The sequence below is a fragment of the Bufo bufo genome, chromosome 2, assembly GCF_905171765.1.
Source record: "Bufo bufo chromosome 2, aBufBuf1.1, whole genome shotgun sequence".
In the NCBI taxonomy this organism is placed as follows: domain Eukaryota; kingdom Metazoa; phylum Chordata; class Amphibia; order Anura; family Bufonidae; genus Bufo; species Bufo bufo.
This window is the reverse complement of record NC_053390.1, coordinates 403,968,557-403,994,357: the sequence shown is the minus strand read 5'-3', so window position 1 is coordinate 403,994,357 and position 25,801 is coordinate 403,968,557. Positions and strand designations below refer to the sequence as shown.

Here is a 25,801-nt window from a genome sequence, read left to right as displayed (position 1 = left end):
CCTGCTCCCGGGCCATGCTAACTAAGCGTCGTGTCAGAGGAACCCACCAACTCTTGGCTGGGGGTGTCTGATGTCACTTGCGACGAACTCAAAGACCGAGTCAACAATTCAAGCACCGCTGGGTTGCTAGTCAAGACACGACTGCTAGATGACACCAGGAGCTCAGGTCTCTTGCTGCGACTCCTGCTGCCACCACCCCTTCTTCTGATGCCTGCGACAGAAACATTTTGGCCACTACCCTTTCCCTTTGAAGGGCCTGTCAACTGTCTGTCTGACATACTGTATGATAAAATGATAAAAGAATTAAATTAAAATTATACCCCCCAAAAAAAGGCTGTAGTACAATGTTACTATACCGCTAAATGGCAACTAAGACATATATATAGTCATGGCTGTAAATGTTGGCACCCCTCAAATTTTTCATGAAAATGAAGTATGTCTCACAGAAAAGTATTGTAGTAACACATGTTTTGCTATACACATGTTTATTCCCTTTGTGTGTATTGGAACAAAAACAAAAAAGGGAGGAAAAAAGCTAATTGGACATAATGTCACACCAAACTCCAAAAATGGGCTGGACAAAATTATTGCCACCCATAACTTAATATTTGGTTGCACACACTTTGGAAAAAATAACTGAAATCTGTCGCTTCCTATAACCATCAATAAGCTTCTGACACCTATCACCCGGAATTTTGGACCACTCTTCCTTAGCAAACTGCTCCAGGTCTCTCTTATGGGAAGGGCAGGGATGGACTGGGACAATAAAGTGGCCCTGGACTTCAGCCAGACCGGCCCACTTTATTTTTCCCAAACACACTAAAAAAAAAACATGTGAATGGCGCTGTTATGGAGGGGATCTGTAAATGGCGCTGTTATGGAGGGGATCTGTGAATGGCACTTTTATGGAGGGGATCTGTGGATGGCACTGTTATGGAGGGGATCTGTGGATGGCACTGTTATGGAGGGGATCTGTGGATGGCACTGTTATGGAGGGGATCTGTGGATGGCACTGTTATGGAGAGGATCTGTGGATGGCACTGTTATGGAGAGGATCTGTGGATGGCACTGTTATAGAGGGGGATCTGTGGATGGCACTGTTATAGAGGGGGATCTGTGGATGACACATACCGTATATAGCATCTTATGCTATGTGTCATCCACAGATACCCCTCCATAACAGTGCCATTCACAGATACCCTCCATAACAGTGCCATCCACAGATCCCCCCCATAACAGTCATCCACAGATCCCCCCATAATAGTGTCATCCACAGATCCCCCCATAACAGTCATCCACAGATCCCCCCATAATAGTGTCATCCACAGATCCCCCCATAACAGTGTCATCCACAGATCCCCTCCATAACAGTGTCATCCACAGATCCCCCATAACAGTGTCATCCACAGATCCCCCCATAACAGTGTCATCCACAGATCCCCCCCATAACAGTGTCATCCACAGATCCCCCCCCCATAATAGTGTCATCCACATATCCCCCCCATAATAGTGTCATCCACAGAACACTGTTATGGAGGGGGATCTGTGGATGACATTGTCATGGGGTGGATCTGTGGATGACACATATAGCATAAGATGTTATATACGGTATGTATCATCCACAGATTCCCCATAACGGTGCCATCCACAGATCCCCCTCCATAACGGTGCCATCCACAGATCCCCTTCCATAACGGTGCCATCCACAGATCCCCCTCCATAACAGTGTCATCCACAGATCCCCCTCCATAAGTGTCATCCACAGATCCCCCTCCATAACAGTGTCATCCACAGATCCCCCTCCATAATGGTGCCATCCACAGATCCCCCCCATAAGTGTCATCCACAGACCCCCCCCCCATAAGTGTCATCCACATGACAGACCCCCCCCCCATAACAGTGCCATCCACGGATCCCCCTCCCTATAACAGTGCCGTCATCCATAGATCCCCCTCCCCGCCACTCACAGTAGTATACATTAATAAATCGGTATCCTGCAGGCTGCAGACAGTAACTTTAATTTTAACACAGCGCTCATCTCTTTACTACCTTACATTCAGCTCCCTCCAGCCTCCAGTAACAAGTGCGGGCGGCAGCGCTCACTCACTGACGTCACGCGCCTGCGCCGCCTAGTGGGAGGAGCAGGCGTGTGACGTCAGTGAGTGAGCGCCGCCTCCACACTGCCTGCTGTTACTGGAGCTGAGTCAGTGTAAGATAGTAAAGAGATGAGCGCTGATTTTAAAGTTAACACACTAACAGCAAAAAAATTAAAATGGCTCGGGACCGGCCGGGCCCCCCCGGGGTCCGGGCCTCTTACTGGGGTATCGGCTTTACCCCCCTGGTGGCGGCCCTGGCCGGCCTATAATTCGATCGGCCCACCGGGATTCTCCCGGTACTCCCGATGGCCAGTCCATCGCTGGGGAAGGGCGCCTTTTCCCAACAGCAATTTTAAGATCTCTCCACAGGTGTTCAATGCTGGCCACTTCAGAACTGTCCAGGGCTTTGTTGCCATCCATTTCTAGGTGCTTTTTGACGTATGTTTGGGGTCATTGTCCTGCAAACCCAGCTTTCAGACACTGGGCTCTAGTGTGACCCAAAATCCGTTGGTAATCCTCAGATTTCATGATGCCTTGCACACATTCAAGGCACCCAGTGCCAGAGGCAGCAAAACAACCCCAAAATATCAATGAACCTCCACCATATTTCACTGTAGGTACTGTGTTCTTTTCTTTGTAGGCCTCATTCCATTTTTGGTAAACAGTAGAATGATGTGCTTTACCAAAAAGCTCTATTTTGGTCTAATCTGTCCACAAGACGTCTTCCCAGAAGGATTTTGGCTTACTCAAGTTTTTTTTTTTGCAAAATGTAGTCTTGCTTTTTTTATGTCTCTGTGTCTCCTACCATAGCGTTTCATTTCATTTATGTCGACAGATAGTTTGCGCTGATACTGAAGCTCCCTGAGCCTGCAGGACAGCTTAAATATCTTTGGAACTTGTTTAGGGCTGCTTATCCACAATCTGGTCTATCCTGCGTTGACAGCTTTCATCAATTTTTCTCTTCCGTCCACGCCCAGGGAGATTAGCTACAGTGCCATGGGTTGCAAACTTCTTGATAATTTTGGCACTGTGGACAAAGGCAAATCTAGATCTCTGGAGATGGACTTGTAACCTTCAGATTGTTCTCTTCTCCTCTTTCTGTTGTCCATGCCTAGTGTGAGGCACACAGACACACAATGCAAAGACTAAGTGAACTTCTCTCCTTTTTATCTGCTTTCATGTGTGAATTTTATATTGCCCACACCTGTTACTTGCCCCGGGTGAGTTTAAAGGAGCATCACATGCTTGAAACAATCTTATTTATCCACAATTGTGAAAGGGTGGCAATCATTTTGTCCAGCCCATTTTTGGAGTTTGGTGTGACATTATGTCCAATTTGCATTTTTTCCTCTCTTTTTTGGTTTTGTTCCAATACACACAAAGGGAACAAACATGTGTATAGCAAAACATGTGTTACTGCAATACTTTTCTGTGAGAAATACTTCATTTTCTTGAACAATTTCTGAGGTGCCATTTACAGTCATGACTATATATACATATATATATATATATATATATATATATATACACTCACCTAAAGAATTATTAGGAACACCTGTTCTTCTCATTAATGCAATTATCTAGTCAACCAATCACATGGCAGTTGCTTCAATGCATTTAGGGGTGTGGTCCTGGTCAAGACAATCTCCTGAACTCCAAACTGAATGTCAGAATGGGAAAGAAAGGTGATTTAAGCAATTTTGAGCGTGGCATGGTTGTTGGTGCCAAACGGGCCGGTCTGAGTATTACACAATCTGCTCAGTTACTGGGATTTTCACGCACAACCATTTCTAGGGTTTAAAAAAGAATGCTGTGAAAAGGGAAAAACATCCAGTATGCGGCAGTCCTGTAGGCGAAAATGCCTTGTGGATGCTAGAGGTCAGAGGAGAATGGGCCGACTGATTCAAGCTGATAGAAGACCAACGTTGACTGAAATAACCACTCGTTACAACCGAGGTATGCAGCAAAGCATTTGTGAAGCCACAACACGCACAACCTTGAGGCGGATGGGCTACAACAGCAGAAGACCCCACCGGGTACCACTCATCTCCACTACAAATAGGAAAAAGAGGCTACAATTTGCACGAGCTCACCAAAATTGGACTGTTGAAGACTGGAAAAATGTTGCCTGGTCTGATGAGTCTCGATTTCTGTTGAGACATTCAAATGGTAGAGTCCGAATTTGACGTAAACAGAATGAGAACATTTATCCATCATGCCTTGTTACCACTGTGCAGGCTGGTGGTGGTGGTGTAATGGTGTGGGGGATGTTTTCTGGGCACACTTTAGGCCCCTTAGTGCCAATTGGGCATCGTTTAAATGCCACGGGCTACCTGAGCATTGTTTCTGACCATGTCCATCCCTTCATGACCACCATGTACCCATCCTCTGATGGCTACTTCCAGCAGGATAATGCACCATGTCACAAAGCTCGAATCATTTCAAATTGGTTTCTTGAACATGACAATGAGTTCACTGTACTAAAATGGCCCCCACAGTCACCAGATCTCAACCCAATAGAGCATCTTTGGGATGTGGTGGAACGGGAGTTTCGTGCCCTGGATGTGCATCCCTCAAATCTCCATCAACTGCAAGATGCTATCCTATCAATATGGGCCAACATTTCTAAAGAATGCTATCAGCACCTTGTTGAATCAATGCCACGTAGAATTAAGGCAGTTCTGAAGGCAAAAGGGGGTCCAACACCGTATTAGTATGGTGTTCCTAATAATTCTTTAGGTGAGTGTGTATATATATATATATATATTTTTTTTTTTTTATAAACTCCCCCCCCCCCCCAAAAAATCTTTTTTTTAGCACAATTCACCACAGAACGGCAATTAAGACATATTCTTTTTCCTATTTATACACCCCAAAATAAGAAATATGGCCCAACATATGGAGGGTGGATGTAAAAATCAACGCAGAAAGGCTAATAGGATGTATGTTTCTTTCCTATTAATACACCCCGTAAATGGCTGTATCGCAGAACTTGCACCCCAATCACAAGCAAGGTTTGCTGGAATTAGTGATGTATCATATAGTGCAAACAACCTAAAAGCAATTTGGATCCCCAATAAGTGCAGCAAGGGGTAATAGAATTGCTCCTATTGCACCCTGTTCTCCTTTTATAGTGTAGATGATGCCTCCCTATCCTTTCCCTACACCTTGACTAATCTTTCCCTGAACTTGTAAATTGTTTTTTTCAGCACAATAAAGTCTTTCCTAGCACTGTGCCTAGTGCCTGCTGATGTCTCTCCCTGCACTAAGCACACTGGTAAATGGCAGAATCCAAGATGGCTGAGGCTATTTATAGGGTTGTGACATCACAGAGCTGGCTGGCTGCTGATTAGCTGCATGCATGGCAGTGTGGGTGATCCCTTGTAACCAGAGTTCCTTGCTCCATATCCTAACACGTGCAGCAGCCATTTTAGGACAAAATGTGATTCGTTACCACGAAGCGTGAGGAAATTCGGATTCAGTGAAATCGAATTCCACTTCATCAACTTCCATTCGCTCATCTCTAATAACTGATGCTCAAAATTAAGGATCTGTTGTCTATTTATATTTCTGTTCTGAACGACTTTTTACTGAGTCAGTAAAAAAATACTGGAATGTGAACAGACACATTTAAGTCAATGAGTACGTGTGCTGTCCGTAGAAAATTCTGACATTTCACACGTCACATGTGAAAAACGGAAATGTGGACGAGGCCTTAAACTAGTTTCAGTCCATGAAAAATGGCTGTTTAACCACCTCAGCCCCCAGTGCTTAAACACCCTGAAAGACCAGGCCACTTTTTACACTTCTGACCTACACTACTTTCACCGTTTATTGCTCGGTCATGCAACTTACCACCCAAATGAATTTTACCTCCTTTTCTTCTCACTAATAGAGCTTTCATTTGGTGGTATTTCATTGCTGCTGACATTTTTACTTTTTTTGGTATCAATCGAAATTTAACGATTTTTTTGCAAAAAAATGACATTTTTCACTTTCAGTTGTAAAATTTTGCAAACAAAACGACATCCATATATAAATTTTGCTCTAAATTTATAGTTCTACATGTCTTTGATAAAAAAAAATGTTTGGGTAAAAAAAAAATGGTTTGGGTAAAAGTTATAGCGTTTACAAACTATGGTACAAAAATGTGAATTTCCGCTTTTTGAAGCAGCTCTGACTTTCTGAGCACCTGTCATGTTTCCTGAGGTTCTACAATGCCCAGACAGTACAAACACCCCACAAATGACCCCATTTCGGAAAGTACACACCCTAAGGTATTCGCTGATGGGCATAGTGAGTTCATAGAACTTTTTATTTTTTGTCACAAGTTAGCGAAAAATGATGATTTTTTTTTTTTTTTTTTTTCTTACAAAGTCTCATATTCCACTAACTTGTGACAAAAAATAAAAACTTCTATGAACTCACTATGCCCATCACGAAATACCTTGGGGTCTCTTCTTTCCAAAATGGGGTCACTTGTAGGGTAGTTATACTGCCCTGGCATTCTAGGGGCCCAAATGTGTGGTAAGGAGTTTGAAATCAAATTCTGTAAAAAATGACCTGTGAAATCCGAAAGGTGCTCTTTGTAATATGGGCCCCTTTGCCCACCTAGGCTGCAAAAAAGTGTCACACATCTGGTATCTCCGTACTCAGGAGAAGGTGGGGAATGTGTTTTGTGGTATCATTTTACATATACCCATGCTGGGTGAGAGAAATATCTTGGCAAAAGACAACTTTTCCCATTTTTTTTATACAAAGTTGGCATTTGACCAAGATATTTCTCTCACCCAGCATGGGTATATGTAAAATGACACCCCAAAACACATTCCCCAACCTCTCCTGAGTACGGCGATACCAGATGTGTGACACTTTTTTGCAGCCTAGATGCGCAAAGGTGCCCAAATTCCTTTTATGAGGGCATTTTTAGACATTTGGATTCCAGACTTCTTCTCACGCTTTTGGGCCCCTAGAATGCCAGGGCAGTATAAATACCCCACATGTGACCCCATTTTGGAAATAAGACACCCCAAGGTATTCAATGAGGGGCATGGCGAGTTCATAGAAATTTTTTTTTTTTGGCACAAGTTAGCGGAAATTGATATTTTTAATTTTTTTCTCACAAAGTCTCCCTTTCCGCTAACTTGGGACAAAAATTTCAATCTTTCATGGACTCAATATGCCCCTCACGGAATACCTGGGGGTGTCTTCTTTCCGAAATGGGGTCACATGTGGGGTATTTATACTGCCCTGGCATTCTAGGGGCCCTAAAGCGTGAGAAGAAGTCTGGAATATAAATGTCTAAAAAATTTTACGCATTTGGATTCCGTGAGGGGTATGGTGAGTTCATGTGAGATTTTATTTTTTGACACAAGTTAGTGGAATATGAGACTTTGTAAGAAAAAAAAATAAAAATTCCGCTAACTTGGGCCAAAAAAATGTCTGAATGGAGCCTTACAGAGGGGGGGGGGATCAATGACAGGGGGGTGATCAATGACAGGGGTGGTGATCAATGACAGGGGGGGTGATCAATGACAGGGGGGGTGATCAATGACAGGGGGGTGATCAGGGAGTCTATATGGGGTGATCACCACAGTCATTGATCATGCCCCTGTAAGGCTTCATTCAGACGTCCGGATGCGTTTTGCGGATCGGATCCATCTATCAGTGCATCCGTAAAAATCATGCGGACATCTGAATGGAGCTTTACAGGGGGGTGATCAGGGAGTCTATATGGGGTGATCACCACAGTCATTGATCATGCCCCTGTAAGGCTTCATTCAGACGTCCGGATGCGTTTTGCGGATCGGATCCATCTATCAGTGCATCCGTAAAAATCATGCGGGCATCTGAATGGAGCTTTACAGGGGGGTAATCAATGACAGGGGGGTGATCAGGGAGTCTATATGGGGTGATCACCACAGTCATTGATCATGCCCCTGTAAGGCTTCATTCAGACGTCCGGATGCGTTTTGCGGATCCGATCCATCTATCAGTGCATCCGTAAAAATCATGCGGACATCTGAATGGAGCTTTACAGGGGGGTAATCAATGACAGGGGGGTGATCACCACAGTCATTGATCATGCCCCTGTAAGGCTTCATTCAGACGTCCGGATGCGTTTTGCGGATCGGATCCATCTATCAGTGCATCCGTAAAAATCATGCGGACATCTGAATGGAGCTTTACAGGGGGGTGATCAGGGAGTCTATATGGGGTGATCACCACAGTCATTGATCATGCCCCTGTAAGGCTTCATTCAGACGTCCGGATGCGTTTTGCGGATCGGATCCATCTATCAGTGCATCTGTAAAAATCATGCGGACATCTGAATGGAGCTTTACAGGGGGGTGATCAGGGAGTCTATATGGGGTGATCACCACAGTCATTGATCATGCCCCTGTAAGGCTTCATTCAGACGTCCGGATGCGTTTTGCGGATCCGATCAATCTATCAGTGCATCCGTAAAAATCATGCGGACATCTGAATGGAGCTTTACAGGGGGGTAATCAATGACAGGGGGGTAATCAATGACAGGGGGGTGATCAGGGAGTCTATATGGGGTGATCACCACAGTCATTGATCACGCCCCTGTAAGGCTTCATTCAGACGTCCGGATGCGTTTTGCGGATCCGATCCATCTATCAGTGGATCCGTAAAAATCATGCGGACGTCTGAATGGAGCTTTACAGGGGGTTGATCAATGACAGGGGGGTAATCAATGACAGGGGGGTGATCAGGGAGTCTATATGGGGTGATCAGGGGTGATCAGGGGCTAATAAGGGGTTAATAAGTGACGGGGGGGGGGGGTGTAGTGTAGTGTAGTGGTGCTTGGTGCTACTTTACTGAGCTACCTGTGTCCTCTGGTGGTCGATCCAAACAAAGGGGACCACCAGAGGACCAGGTAGCAGGTATATTAGACGCAGTTATCAAAACAGCGTCTAATATACCTGTTAGGGGTTAAAAAAAACACATCTCCAGCCTGCCAGCGAACGATCGCCGCTGGCAGGCTGGAGATCAACTCTCTTACCTTCTGTTCCTGTGAGCGCGCGCGCCTGTGTGCGCGCGTTCACAGGAAATCTCGGCCATCGCGAGATGACGCATATATGCGTGACTCTGCGCAGGGCTGCCACCTCCGGAACGCGATCCTGCGTTAGGCGGTCCGGAGGTGGTTAATAGCCACATTTTTTGGACTAACAGCAGCTTTTCTGAAACTGAACTCACTGCATCATAGTGATCTATGATGTTGCAAAATCCTGCCCAACCATAGGCTTGCTGTTCGGTACTCACAAAACAGTAGACCCACATTCAGGCTTTAAGGGCTCATGCACACAAACTTATTTTTTGTCTGTATACTTTCCATTTTTTTTGGCGGCGCGTATACGGTACCATTAATTTCAATGGGGCCGAAAAAAAAAAGGATATGACTCCGTGTGCATTCTGTTTCTATATGTCTGCATGGCCGTTCTGCAAAATAGATAGAACATGTCCTATTCTTGTCCATTTTGCAGACAAGGATTGGCATTTTTACAATGGATGTCATCTGTATTTTTTTCGGATGCGTGCTTTGCGGACTGCAAAATACATATGGTCATGTGCATGAGCCCTAACTCACAACATCATAGATCACTATGATGCACTATGATGCACAGACTGTATTTCATGGACTGAACACGACCCTATTAAAGTGCTGGCACACAGTGCAGTTTTTACACAATTCTAGATCATTGTAGCTCGCTGAAATTAATTAAATTACTTACATTATTTCTACTACACAGAACACCAGGAGTTAATGAGGCTCCATTGTGAATGCATGGTTGATGACGCAGAAACTGCATGCAGTCCACTGCACAAAGTTTTTAACTACATCTCAACTGTGCCAGCACCCGTAGGGAAGAGTTGCGCAACTCAAATTACTCAACAGCTGTGTGTTATGTCTGAGATCACACAACTGGAGTTTCCTGTTCAAGATTAAATCTCACCTCAAAGGACTCACAAATCATATAATAATTGAATACCTAATCAGGAAATAAAGGCTTTCAAGACAATCTTTATTCTACCTTTTATCATTTATAAAAATAGCAAATTACTCTCCAAAGATCAATACTTTAGCCTCTTGCCTGTTCTTTTGAGAAGTGTGCACTTATTTGTTAAGGAAATATGATTTTTATGCAGTGAAGTTATCATTTTTTATTGGGCTGAAATTTGCTGGGGACAATTATACTAAATGATTTACACATTATTAAATGCTTTTCATACTATCTTCTGGAAATAAAGGGAAATATAAAAATTACTTTAGCAATGAAGGCTAATATTCAGTTAACAGTAGCAAGCACATTATGCATAAGTTATAAGGCAAATTATATGCAAAGAGCCATCATAAGTAGAGATGAGCAAATCGAAGTTGACGAAGTGGAATTCGATCCGAATTTTAGGCAAAATTCGATTCACAACGAATCCGAATTTCCTCGTCCTCCTACTCTTCGTCACTCATTTCATCAGCAGTCGATCACCGAAACGACTTCCAAGAGACAGCAATACGTGTGTGGTCATCCTATGGTGCAGAGGCTGAACATGCTCCTGGCCAAGTTGCTGGTGCTGCAGTCCCTCCCTTTCCAAGTGGTGGACTCTGCATACCACATGTGCAGGGCACGGCAGTGTCACGCTGTTCTACACATCGTTTGCCTGGGCGAACAGAGTCACACAGGGGAAGAACTGCTCTGTGTCCTTCATCAAGAAAATAAATCCTGGCTTTCTCCTCGACAACTCAAAATTGGAACCATGGTGACCGACAACGGGAAGAACATGGTTTTGGTGCTGAGTCAAGAAGGGCTAAGCTAAATGCCCTGCATAGCACATGTGTTCAATCTGATTGTCAAGCGGTTCCTGAAGTCTTCCACCCATCTGCAAGACATCCTAAAAATGGCCAGGAAACTTTGCATGCACTTCAGCCACTCGTACACTGCCAAACACAACCTCCTTGAGCTGCACCGACAGAACGGCGTCCCCCTACATAGGCTGATATGCAACGTTTCCATGTGTTGGAATTCCACCCTCCATATGTTGGACTGATTATACGAACAGAGAAAGACCATAAACAATTTATTGATGATTCAAGTGGACAGGAGTACTCCCCTGTGTAACTTCGATGTCAGCCAGTGGCAGCTCATGCGTGCCACCTGCCGTTTGCTAAGGCCATTTGAGGAGGCCACATTATTTGTCAGTCACCAGGATTATGGGATGAACAATGTCATTCCACTGCTTCATGTCCTGCAACAGATGCGGGTAAATCTAGCTGGTCAGGGGACTGGGGACGTGGCGCCTACATCTCACGGCCACATGAGCCCTGTGGGGGCTGAACTGGAGGAGGAGGAGGACATTGGAGCAAAAGCAATATGTAGCAAAATGGGTGGTTTTTCTACACAGATGACAGGAGAGGAGGAACAGGAGCAGCCAGAGGAGCATCAGGGAGATGAGGAAGACGAGGCAGATGACCCAGGCACACCGTGGAAGTATGCAGTGGAGATGGAGGCAGCGAGTCCCTCCGAGTCACTTGTGAAAATGGCCCGATGCATGCTCACTTGCTTGGGTAGTGACAGAGGGATGACTTCTGGCTTTCCACCTTGTTGGACCCTCTCTACCGGTCCAAAATGGGAGCCTTTTTTACACCCGCTGAGAGGGAGGACAAACTGAATTACTATAGAGACATCCTATGTAGTCAGTAGGCCGCTGCCTATTTGCGCCATAGTCCATCCTCTCGCAGGTCTGACTGGGGGGGCCTCTGCGCTCTTGTTCCACTGCCATGGCTGCTGTGGTAGGGGGGGGGGTAGGAGCAGTACCAGCTCCATCAGCAGCTTGAGTCTAGAGTCGGTGATGAGCAGCTTTCTTAGCCCGCCTAGTGAAGAAACTACTCACCAGCAGCAGCTAGACCTGGAGCAGAACCTGATCCAGCAGAAGGTGGCATACTTGGACAGCACCCTGCCACCCCCATTGAAGATCTGCTGGACTACTGGCCAGCCAAACTCAATTTGTGGCCGCAACTGGCCAAATTTGCTCTGGAAAAGCTGTCCTGCCCGGCCAGTAGTGTGGCATCAGAGCGGGTGTTTAGTGCAGTGGGGGCCATAGTTACCCCAAGGAGAACTTGCCTGTCCACCCAAAATGTGGAGAGACTGACCTTTGTCAAGATGATTCAGGTGTGGATCAGCCAGGATTTCTACCCACCAATGCCTGATGCATCAGATTAGATCATCCATGCTGCCTAACCCAAACCTTGACAAAAGAGACCAGTTTCTTCTGGCTACCTGCCTCAGCTACTATTCTGATGTTGCCACCCGCCTGATGCCACACATCTGATGCCAAGTGCTCCTTCTTACTCCCACCATTATCAGCGGGTACTGTTAGTGCCACCCAACTCCCCACTCTGTCACCGGGTCACTCTGCGGTCTTCTGATGCTGCTGCCACCTCACCACTCAGGTCTCCTCATGCTGCTGTTGCCACCTCCACACTCTGTCATTGTGCCACTATGTGGCCTCCTCATGCTGCTGCCACCCACACACTATGTCACCTTGCCAGTCTGTGGTCTCCTCATGCTGCTGCCAAATCACCACACTGTGGTCTCCTTATGCTGCTGATACCTCAACACTATGTCACTGGACCACTCTGTTGTCTGCTCATGCTGCTGCTGCCACCTCCGCACTATGTCACCTTGCCACTCTGTGGTCTCCTCATGCTGCTGCTACCTCAACACTATATCACAGGACCACTCTGTGGTTTCCACATGCTGCTGCTGCCACCTCCACACTCTGTCATCGTGCCACTCTGTGGTCTTCTCATGCTGCTGCCACTTCACCACTCTGTGGTCTCCTCATGCTGTTGCCATAGCACCACTCTGTGGTCTCCTCCTGCTGCTGCTACCTCAACACTATGTCACTGGATCACTCTGTTGTCTCCTCATGCTGCTGCTGCCACCTCCACGCTATGTCACCTTGCCACTCTGTGGTCTCTTCATGCTGCTGCCAAATCACCACTCTGTGGTCTCCTCATGCTGCTGCTACCTCAACACTATATCACTGGACCACTCTGTGGTCTCCTCATGCTGCTGCTGCCACCTCCACACTCTGTCATTGTGCCACTCTGTGGTCTTCTCATGCTGCTGCCACTTCAGCACTCTGTGGTCTTCTCATGCTGTTGCCACAGCACCACTCTGTGGTCTCCTCATGCTGCTGCGACATCAACACTATGTCACTCGACCACTCTGTTGTCTCCTCATGCTGCTGCTGCCACCTCCACACTATGTCACCTTGCCACTCTGTGGTCTCCTCATGCTGCTGCCAAATCACCACTCTGTGGTCTCCTCATGCTGCTGTTACCTCAACACTATGTCATCTTACCACTCTGTGGTCTCCTTATGCTGCTGCCACTTCACCCCATCTGTCTCCTTGTGCTGCTGCCACGTCACCACTCTGTGGTCTCCTCATGCTGCTGCAACATCACTACTCTGTGGTCTCCTTATGCTGCTGCCATCTCACCAATATGTCACTGGGCCACTCTGTGGACTTCCCATGGTGTTTCCTCCCTCCGCACTACATGACTGGGCCACTATTTTGCCTTTTTGGCCTGTCTGACATCCTCATTTATTTGACTCTTCTTCTTGTCTGTCAGAAGGAAGGAAAAATGGGACTCACAATGGATCCTGTCTATGTATCAGCTGTAAGGGCTGTATGACATGGTTCCTATTTTGCATCAGAATTGGCTTATGATTTGGTAGCCAAAAGCAGGAGTGGGTACAAAACACAGAAGACATGCAAATATTACATTTACGTGTCATCACTGTTTTGGATCCACTCCTGTTTTTTTTTTTTACTTTAGCAATACTGATGGATTACTGACCAAATGTTGACCGAGTGAAGGCAGATGCTCAATAGACAGGGTGCATTTTTGGGGGGTTATTGTTCTGACGGATCAGAGGAAGGGCATAATAATCAGTGACGTCAACACAATCTTACTGCTGACACCCTCTCCACTCTGTTGGGGGCTCTACTTGTATAAGCGTTTATTTAGAACAGGTTCTGTAGACATCTATGTGGAATCAGCTGATGACGGTGCAAAAGGAGTGTGCTTCTTCTTGATGCTAACATTGACCTGTAAGACTGAGTTCACACTTGAGTTATTTGGTTAGTTTTGGTCCCGTAACTGACCAAATGAGTGAACTGTGCAATGATTCTAAGAGTGACGCCTGTCATCTGCGTGTCATACTGACTCACAGTATTGTTTCGCTACCATAGCAGACTCCCTATGCGTGTTACTGCAAGGCACAGTGTTCTATACCACTATACAGGCTCTCTGCAGCCAGAAAATAGCTGTTTTTTAACGCGATTCGCCACAAATAAATTTGGATCGAATCAAATCTTTTCGGAGAACTCGGCGAGTCAGCCGAATCAAATTTTTTTGAAATTCGCTCATCTCTAATTATGAGGTAGAATGTCTATAAATATAAGCAGTTAAGGCTAGGGCTACACCGCGACGTGTCATGCGATATTCATGTCACACCAATGTCGTAAATGCAGATATTAAAAGCTGAGACTTTCGCCAATATATTCCTGTCAGGAAAATATCGGAGCCCATCATGCACCACGTCACTGTCACTCAGCATGGCAAAGGGTCCTACCACTATGCTAACTATGGTGTGAACAAGGTCTGAAGGTGATGTAATCCATCTCACAGCCAAGCTTCCAAACAACCGCCTAGCAGGACAACTAGTGCAATGTGAACAAAGCCAGACTGTAAGCCACACCCATATCAGACCATGTGATGGAGGTTACCAGGTGCAAAAGAGTGTTCCTCCAGAATCGCCACTATATTTCTGTGTTTTTGTCTTGTTTTATATGTAGTGTATGTGCCTTTACCTGGCATTCAAACACTCTTTTGCACCTGGTAACCTCCATCACATGGTCTGATACGGGTGTGGCTTACAGTCTGGCTTTGTTCACATTGCACTAGTTGTCCTGCTAGGCGGTTGTGTGGAAGCTTGGCTGTGAGATGGATTACATCACCTTCAGACCTTGTTCACACCATAGTTAGCATAGTGGTAGGACCCTTTGCCATGCTGAGTGACCGTGACGTGGTGCATGATGGGCTCCGATATTTTCCTGACAGGAATATATTGGCGAAAGTCTCAGCTTTTAATATCTGCATTTATGACTAGCCAGTATAGTCAGTGGCATATCCGTTTGGTGCATTTTTTCTGTGATTTATATGATTATATTTTTATCCGCACAATGCTCCGTTTTGTGTAGGATGCCTTTGTGGTGCATGTGGACCGCGCCGACATCCTCCACCCTATGCATTTTTTGCTGGGGATAGTCGTTTGCTGCGGTTCACATGCGGTGGGGCTGCTCCCCCAATGAAAAACACGCTACAGTGTTAGGGGTTGAGCAGCTCCTCCAGAATTGCCACTATATTTCTGTGTTTTTGTCACACCAATGTCGGGCAACATTTATTGTAATGATAGTCTATGATGTCGCACTGTGACATGTGACATGGTGCAGCTGCAACACAACGACAAAAAATCCATCCAAGTTGGATTTCTGTAAGACTGTCGCATTGCATTCGCACCATGTTGCATGTCACAGTGCGACACCATGGACTATCATTACAATAAATGTTGCGCGACATGAATGTTGCACGACACATGTCACAATGTAGTTTTTGTTGTGCAACAATTGTTACTGTGTAGTCAGAGCCTAAAACTTCTAAAATTTGTTGCTCGGTCTCCGCCATTGTCTTGTGAGCTGAGCATAGGGAGAGATGTGGCAAGCGCTCAGAACAGTGTTGCTAAAAAACTATTAATAGAAGAATATTGAAGAGGGAGAGTGTAGAAACAGTGCATGGATACTGCAGGGAGAGTGCAGGGGGACTTATTCTGTGTCAGTTTTAATTATTTATTCCTATATTTACTTATTCCTACATCAGCTATAAACTAAGATATGTAATTCAATACCAATAAGATGGAAGCCTTTATTATTCTACTGCCAGCGTGCCAACCAATACCATCCAGTCTGCACCCCTTAGTGGGGCCAGGAATTAAAGGGGTTATCAGACCCCTGAAATGTTCCCCCATATGCCCAGGCCCCTCACACATACTGTAATGTACTTACCTGGCTCCCTGGCACCCCCGTCGCTTCTGAAGCCTGCACGGCCACCACTGCATCTACCTGTCGCGCAGATGAAAACATGCCAGGGGGGAGGTTAGCCAATGGCAGGCGGTGACGGGGATGAGCCTCCCTAGTGTCACCAGCGATGCTAGGGAGGCTCATCCCCGTCACTGCCTGCTATTGGCTGTTGTGCCACAATCTGCTCCTGAAATTTGCCTAATATAGGCGTATTTCAGCATCATAAATGACCCCCTCTGTGTTTACTGTCAACCTGCAGGAGTTTGCAGGCCAGAACAGCAATAGTTCGCATATTATCCCCCCACCTAACCTGTCAAACCCCATACCAGCAAAAGCCCCTGTTTACGGGCTCGTTCATACGACCGTGCCGTTTTTGCGGTCCTCAAATTTCAGATCCGCAAAACACGGATGGCGCCCATGTGCCTTCTGCATGTTGCGGAACGGAACAGGAGGCCTATTATAGAAATGCCTATTCTTGTCCGCAAAACGGACAAGAATTGGATAGGACTCATAATTTTTGCGGGGCCACGGAACGGAGCAACGGATGCGGACAGCACACAGAGTGCTGTCCGCATCTTTTGGGGACTCATTAAAATGAATGGTTCCTTATATGGACTGTATGCGGAAACCAGAAAACGTAAAAATAAGTTTGTGTGAACGAGCCCTAAAGGTGTATTAATACTGCTGTGCTGCCATTAACAATAACGTAGGAGTATACAGTGCGGTCTTTATTATTAAATGAAAGGCAGCTGTCTACTAATTAGCCGCTCAGTTTGGCATACCCTAAGGCCTCTTGCACACTAACGTGTGTGTCCCATGGTCGTATTGTGGACCGCATTTTGCGGATCCGCAATACACGGGCGCTGTTCCATGGGCATTCCGCATCACGGATGTGGACCCATTCACTTGAATGGGTCCGCAAATCCATAGATGCAAAACAGAAGCACAGAACGGAACCCTACTGGGAGCACTACGGAGTGCTTCCGTGGGGTTTCGTCCCGTACTTCCGTTCCGTAAAAAGATAAAACATGTCCTATCTTTTTGCGGAACGGCCGGATCACGGACCCATTAAAGTGAATGGGTCCGCGATCCGCTGCGGCTGCCCCACGGACGGTGTTCGTGCATTGACCACGGGGCGCACACGTTCGTGTGCAAGAGGCGTAAGGCAGAGTGGCCTGGGTATACCTGATTTATAGCAATTTGTGACAAATTAATAAAAGATTTTGAGAACATCGGCTCATCGGCTCAAGTTGCCAAATAAAATTTTTCTAAATTTCGCTCATCTCTAGTTTTCATTGACATTCAAGGATCTATTTTCCTGCTGTCATATTGTTTTAGACTTGTCTACAATAACTGGTACTCTACCTTACTTTTTAGTTTGCTTAAATATAATTTATATTTATGGCTTATTTTGCTGTCTTAATGAATTAAAAAAATTTGTACTTGATGAAGGTGACCTGGGGGACATACCAGCAGATATGTAGTGTCACTGGGACCATGATTATGCAACACTTGAAAGGGCAGTTCAGTCTGCAGTGTCTCAAACCACCACAATAATTTATATACTCCACCAGATGACAAATAACATAGACTGGAGCTTTGGAATATTACAGTAGCTAGTGCTGGAGCAATATGGATATTTTCTTGTTTTGCTGGCTCAGTAGTTGAATGGTATTACAGTGGGGTATTTTTTCTAATATGGAAAGATTCTTAGTAGACATGAGTGAATTAATTCTATTAATTCTATATAGAGGTGAGCAAACCTTTTAAGATTAGATTTGTTTCAGGTTCGACAAATTTTTCAAAATGTTCAGTTGGACCCAAAATGATTCTACCCAAACCAAAATTGCTCCAATTTTCCTAAAAATTGGTATATAAAAACCCTCTAGTCTCCTGGTGATGGATCATGTGATGGACCATGTGATGAACGCAGTGATGTCACCACAGGTCCTTTTCCTCCTGGGCATCAAAGAAGAAGACAGAGAGTGGATGAGGTGAGTTACATTCTTTAATATTTTTTTTAACCCATCCATCCCTATTTTACTAAGCATTCTGTATTAAGAATGCTATTATTTTCCCTTTATAACCATGTTATAAGGGAAAATAATAAAATCTACACTACACCTAACCCAAACCTGAACTTCTCTGAAGAAGTCAGGGTTCAGGGTCTGGGTACCAAACATGCAGATTTTTCTCACGCGCGTGCAAAACGCATTAAGACGCTTTGCACTCGGGGGGAAAAATCTTGCAATTTCCCGCAACGCACACACATCTTTTCCCACACGTCACCCGCAACGCCCGTGTGAACACAGCCTTACTCTTTCAAACTGCTTTCTCTGATCAATATTTTTTCTATTCCTTCCTTACACTGTCCCTGTTAGACCATAAGAAGGTGCATGCTTGCAACACTGTATACTAAGATTGTTTGATGTCAAACACTGCATACACTCATCCACCTTCACTAACAGCACAATACAGAATAATTTTCTGCTCATTCTGAACAGGCATCTGCCTGGCTGCTGCCCCACTGATTGGCTGCTTTAGGCTGTATGTCAGCCTGTGAGACAATCATGGCAATCCCTCCTCCTCCCAGGGTCATGTGAACATCCTTTTTCTTCCTCCTTCTTGGTTTTGCCCACCAAAATGTTCAGTAAAATAGCATTGCGACCCATTTTACAGGGTTCATCTGAAGCGAACCTGAAAGCCTTCAGGTTTGTTTGGCAGGCACATTTTTCTTATATTTGCAAAAAAAAAGGTTTTAGACAAATCGTGAGGGAGCGAGAGAGAGAGAAATGTCTTATTATGGAGAACTCCTAGTATGCATGAAGAAAATTGTATAGGCATGCTCTTGAATCCTAGGAAAAATTTGCAAATTAGCATATCTGATGGAGAGGTAATTTGCATATCTTTGGGTTTCTGGAAAACATTCTAATTGCCTTTTCTAACAAAAAGGAAAAGATAGCTGAGCCTTTCTCATGCCACCAGATTGGAAAATGGTTTCTGGGAAAAATATATGCAAATTGGCATGTGTAACATCTGTTGGCATGAGAAAGGCTCATATCTCTTTCTCTCTCATATATTTAGTCTTTGAGTCTATTCAGAGAAAAATATGAGTCGTAGGAGACCATAAAATGTTCTATACAAATTTTCAGGGCAATTGGCTCAAATTTAATTTGTTTAGAATGGATTCTGGTCATTTTCCCGACAAAGATATTGTCATCACAGTGCATTACTCAAAAGTGGAGATAATTAGCACCAGATAAAGAACCACCAAAGCTGGCCATAAACATTATACACAGCTAACCATAGATACCTGTTGGCTGATACTGCTGATTTCAGTGGGACCTGCCGACCATCTAATGTGTATTGGGGACTCGCAACTCTCCCCCAATGGCAGATGTCAGGGGAGATGAGTATTTGGCATGCTGGATTCTGACTGCTAAATCCCTTTGTCCTTGGGGGGATTAGCCCCTGCCATATTTCTTTTTTCACCCTATTCCTATTAAGAACACTTGTCAAGCAGGCATTCGTGTGTGAGGGGATTAGAAGAGATAGCTGTTGGTCAACAGCTATCTTATGTGTATGGCCAGCCGAACAGTGAAATTTTGGAAGGCCGAAAAGGCCAATTTAAACTGTTTTCTGCTGACCATCAACATCTTTTCAGGACACCAGCAAGCATGACAGATGACGACTGATGGAAGATATCTGTCAAAGAGTTGATCTTCTGTGCTGTATTTATTTTGGTTGTTGTCAGATTCTATAGTTGAAAAGTTGAACATGCCAAATAACACATCTGCATCCCACCAATGGAAGCCCGAACTAGGCCAAAAAACATAACCGAGATCAATCAGTTGTTTTGTCTGAATTTCCATTTTAACCTATGGCAATATCATCCAAGATCACAAACCAACAATTTTCTTTCAGAAAATGTACTTTTGAAATACTTAAATGTATGGCCAGCTTTAGACCAGTTGTGAATTTTTACCAATATGTTTAAAGTTCTATGGGGACTGTAATGACTTAATTGTCCTAGATACACTGAAAAAGAGGAGCAATCATATGATTGAGTTCATGTGCAAAAAACGTTCATACTGTAAATAACTCATAACTTATAGTGTAGCACTGTAAAGTACCTTTGCAGGAAGGAGGTGTGGTCCATGTCTGATTTTCCAAACATACACTTCTAAATGATCCCTCTAACATGTATCCACTGTAACATGAGTATGTCACCATGTCTCCAAAATGATGAAACAATCCTCGGATCAGTGCATTTTGCACATGAACAGGTGGACCACAAGATATTTCTGAAAAATAAATACAATTATAATCCGGTATTTATTTAGACACCATTTGGCACTCTTTGGGTAGTGTTGGGCTCTATGTGGGCAAGGTATGGTGCTCTATAGGTACCTAGACTGTAAGATGCATTTTTAGACTTTCAATTAGTTGTTAGAGTTGAGATTATTAAAAGCCTTGATCAAGTTCTGCAATTGCTTAAAATAAAGCACAATAGAGGCCAGTCTTCCTGCCACTAAGCAGCAGTGGTGACGTGCCAGTATAGGGCACATGATCGCTGCAGCCAATAACTGTGCTCAGTAGTCATCCACTGAGGACAGTGTTTGGCTGCAGCAGTCATTGGCTGCAGCAGCCTGCATGTTACTGTTTCGGTGACATGCACAGAGATCTGTAGGTGTACAGTACGTGAGTGCTGCAGTCAATGTCCTCAGTTATATATATTTACTATAATTTTTTACTATATCTAATGCAATTTGCAACTGGTTAATTATCTCAGACAACCCATTTAATTCTGCATTACAGTCTGAATGTGTCCACATAACTAGGACCACAACACTCTCAATTAGCGCTTCCTGCCCTGTGATTGCATTCATCCAAGTAGATTGCAGACCCCAGGGTCCCTTCTCTGATATCATATAGAAGGGATTCCCACCCATGAAACTACCTCTGTTAGCCAGAAAAGAGAGGAAACACAGAGATTGTCCGTCTGAATCACAGAATCCAAGGAGATCAGCTGTAGTGGCATTGGTAGGTAAGAACATCCTGAATGTTTTGTCCAGATCCCTGAACATAGTGGCCACCGACCATACAACTATATAGCTATCTTCATGGCAGTTATATAATCGAATACTGTGGCGGGACCTGGGAAGATGGCTTCCTTCTCTGCTGTGCACTCTCCTAGACCACTAGGCCTGAAACCTATAAGGCAATAGAATGATGTAGGTGGATGCAAAGAAATTACATTATCATTCGATGCCATTGTGACTGCCCACACCAAGATGCAAATAGTGCATTGACTTAGATTGCAGCTGCTTGAGCTGGGTGCAGACATCTCATGCCACAGGCTGGAAGAGGCCTGTGGCCTGCATCGCAGACGGCAGCACGGAGCTGAGAGTCAGGTGAATATTATTTTTTTTTCCCTTCATCGCTTTGGGTGAAGATAATACTGGGCACTATGGGGGAAATGGAACTACAGGAGGGCACTATAAGTGCTGAGGCCATTTCAGGGGGCACTATAAGCACTGAGGGCAGTACAGAGGACATTATAACTACTGGGCACCATAGGGGCATTATACCTATTGGGGCACTATAGAGGACATTATATTTACTGGGGGCACTATAGGAGGAATTATACCTACTATGGGAACTATAGGAGGCATTATAGCTACTGGAGGCACTGCATGGATAATTATAACCACTGGTGGACACTACAGGAGGGCATTATAACTACTTTGAGTACTAGATGGGGCTATTATAACTACTGGGTCAGTACAGGGTACCATTATAATTAGTAGGAGCACTAAAGGGGCATTATACTTGCTGGAATTAATAGAGGGGGCATTATAACTACTGGGGATACTATAAGGGGCAATATAACTAATGGGGGAACAGGGGAACTTTAGGGGGCATTATAACGTCTGGGCCCTCGCTAGGGAGACCTTATGGAGGGGCCTTATTACTACTGGTGGCTATATGGAGATATACTACTTGGGGTTCTATGGGGACATTATTATTATTATTCTGCACAATATGGAGGGCACTACTACTAATGGGGACACTCTTTGGGAGCATTATCACTGTAGGAGGCACTTTTATTTATAAGGACACTCTATGAGAGAATTTTTACTATTGGTGTGACTATTGGGAGCACTTTGGGGACTATCTGTATAGCACTGTTATCTAAAGGGGTTGTCCAGGTTCAGAGCTGAACCTGGACATATGGCCATTTTCATCCAGGCAGCCCCCTTGATATGAGCATTGGAGCATTTCATGATTCACGATTCATCACAGGGCAAAGGCTTTTTAAGGAGATCCTGTGACGTACTGGGCTCTCCATAGGTTAAGCTAGGCGGAAACTTCCACCTAGCAGTGAGCCCAGTGATGTCATCGGCACTGATGGGTGGGCTTTAGTGCTGCCCTAGCCTGTAAAATTGCTAAGGCAGAGCTACAGCCTGCCCATCAGTGCCGGTGACGTCACCGTCAACACTGTTAGGCGGAGGCCTCCGCCTAGCAGTATAAAAATATAAACAAAGTAGTCCTTGCCTTGCGCGATCCAGCACTGGGCAAGAGAGAGCATCGGAGCATGAAATGCTCCCATACTCATATCAGAAGGGCCGGAGAGGTAAAAATGGGGATATGTCCGGGTTCAGCTCTGTACCGGGAACAACCCCTTTAAATATAGTATTTTGAGGCAGCAGCAGTATAACACTGTAGCAGCAGTATAAGGCTACTTTCACACTAGCGTTCAGAGAGGATCCGTCTGGTGTCTGCACAGACGGATCCGCTCGTATAATGCAGACGTTTGGATCCGTTCAGAACGGATCCGTCTGCATTATAGTTTAGAAAAAATTCTAAGTCTGAAAGTTGTTCAGACGGATCCGTCCAGACTTTACATTGAAAGTCAATGGGGGACGGATCCATTTGAAAATTGAGCCATATTGTGTCAACTTCAAACGGATCCGTCCCCATTGACTTACATTGTAAATCTGGATGGATCCGTTTGCCTCCGCACGGCCAGGCGGACACCCGAACGCTGCAAACAGCATTCGGTGTCCGCTTGCTGAGCGGAGGCTGAACGCTGCCAGACTGATGCATTCTGAGCGGATCCGCGTCCACTCAGAATGCATTGGGGCCGTACGGATCCGTCCCCATTGACTTACATTGTAAGTCTGGACGGATCCGCTTGCCTCCGCACGGCCAGGCGGACACCCGAACGCTAAAAGCAGCGTTCAGGTGTCCGCTTGCTGTGCGGAGCGGAGGCTGAATGCTGCCAGACTGATGCATTCTGAGCGGATCCGCATCCACTCAGAATGCATTAGGGCAGTACGGATGCGTTCGGGGCTGCTTGTGAGACCCTTCAAACGGAGCTCACAAGCGGAGCCCCGACGCTAGTGTGAAAGTAGCCTCACACTGTTGGGGCACCAGGAGGAGGAGGATGATATAAAAGTAATGAACTTAAAAAGTCTGTGTGGCAAACTCTACAGAGATGGGAAGTGGATGAAAGAAGCCATCATAGCTGTTTGGATCAAATGGAGAAAAACAGAAAAGAGAACATGTATAATCAGAGGAGATATCACTGGATGTAAAAGGTATGTGTGTAACCTCTCTTGATGTAAATCTCCATGGAACTAATGGCACTTTCAAATTAATAATAATAACGGCGCATTCACACGACCATATGAATGGGCCCACATCTGTTCCGCAATTCTGCAGAATGGGTGCAGTCCCATTCATTTCAATGGGGCCGCAAAAGATGCGGAAAATACACTGTGTGCTGTCCGAATCTGTTGTTCTGTTCCATGGTCCCGCAAAAAATATAGAGCATGTCCTATTCTTGACCGCACTCGTGGACAAGAATGGTTATTTCTAGAATGGGCTTCCCGTTCCATTCCGCAAATTGCGGAAAGTACACGGGCAGCATCCTTGTTTTGCAGATCTACATTTTGCAGGCAGCAAAATAAGGCACGGTCATGTGAATGCACCCTAATAATAATATGTAGCACTGTATTCTCTTGTATATGTGATAGCACTGAATGTAAAGTCTATCCAAATATGCTCTAAGCACCGGGGTTGGATCGAGAAATTGACACGTATGAATTGAGGCTTGGGCCTCAAATCTTTTCAGACCCCAGCAACATCTCAAATTAGCTGATTGCCTAGGTGACTAGATTTAGAGAAGGGTTGGTCCAGATGGGATACACTTTAAGGTAAATCTTTCTGCACATAATCCATTGAAGCACTTGTGTAAATGTACAAGATGAGACTTACTTTCGCATTTAGCATTTGATTCTGTCCAGGTTAAATCAGCATTGCAAGTTATAACGGCTTGGCCAGTAAGGCGATAGCCCTTTCGACATTTTATGGATAACTTTTGGCCAACATAGAATTCGCTTTCTGTCAGAATTGCATTGTCCGGGATCACAAATGGCACAGGACAAGGGTTTGCTGGTATTAAAAAAAAAACTATAAAAATTACATTAACTGGATAAATATTATTGACATTGAACTGGCCTTACTGTATTTATTGTGCTACAAATATTCCTTTCAATTCCTCCTTTATAGCTTCTTTTGAACAGTTTTAAGCACACATATTTTTTTAACATACAATTTTTTCACATACTGCATAATAGTAGATTTTTACTGGCAGATAAAATTAGTTTGGAGATGATTTAATTTGCCTATACCACTCAAAATATATTGAGTATATATATTGTTAATTAACTGGTTTACCACTACATTAGCTTTACATGCTGATTAGACTCTTCACATTTTATTTGCGAACTACGCATGTACATTTGAGATGTATCCAGATGTGAAATGCAGCATTCCTGTGGGCTTTCTCCTACCTAACTATGCAGAAATTTGATTAGTCCCACACTGATCGCTAGTCGTACACACATTCATCCATCATACATAATATACAGTAAATGCTTCTCATATGCAATATCTCACAAAAGTGAGTACGCCCCTCACATTTTTGTAAATATCTTATTATATCTTTTCATGGGACAACCCTGAAGATATGACACTTTGATACAATGTAAAGTAGTCAGTGTACAGCTTGTATAACAGTGTAAATTTGGTGTGCCCTCAAAATAACTCCACACCCAGCCATTAATGTCTAAACCACTGGCAACAAAAGTGAGTACACCCCTAAGTAAAAATGGGCAATGTGCCCAATTAGCCATTTTCCCTCCCCGGTGTCATGTGACTCATTAGTGTTACAAGGTCTCAGGTGTGAATGTGGAGCGGGTGCGTCAAATTAAGAGTTATCGCTCTCACACTCTCTCATACTGGTCACTGGAAGTTCAACATGGCACCTCATGGCAAAGAACTCTCTGAGAATCTGAAAAAAAGAATTGCTGCTCTACATAAATATGGCCTAGGCCTGTGATGGCTAACCTCGGCACTTCAGCTGTGGTAAAACTACAACTCCCGAGATGTACACTTGCTTGGCCATTCTCAGACCTCCAATAATAAATGGAGCATGCTGGGAGTCATAGTTTCACCACAGCTGG

At 44.7% G+C, this 25,801-nt stretch overlaps 1 protein-coding gene across 4 annotated transcripts in view; it reads right to left on the bottom strand.

Annotated features, from left to right (window-relative positions):
- The window catches only part of SVEP1 (sushi, von Willebrand factor type A, EGF and pentraxin domain containing 1), a 459,579-nt gene that overhangs the window by 37,568 nt on the left and 396,210 nt on the right, over positions 1-25,801 (bottom strand). For all 4 annotated transcript variants that reach the window (XM_040417268.1, XM_040417271.1, XM_040417270.1 and 1 more), the window contains 2 exons: positions 24,552-24,728; positions 20,402-20,572 (listed from right to left, as the gene is read on the bottom strand). In XM_040417268.1, the coding sequence (XP_040273202.1) occupies positions 20,402-20,572; positions 24,552-24,728 (348 nt within the window). The remainder of the gene's footprint in view (positions 1-20,401; positions 20,573-24,551; positions 24,729-25,801) is intronic.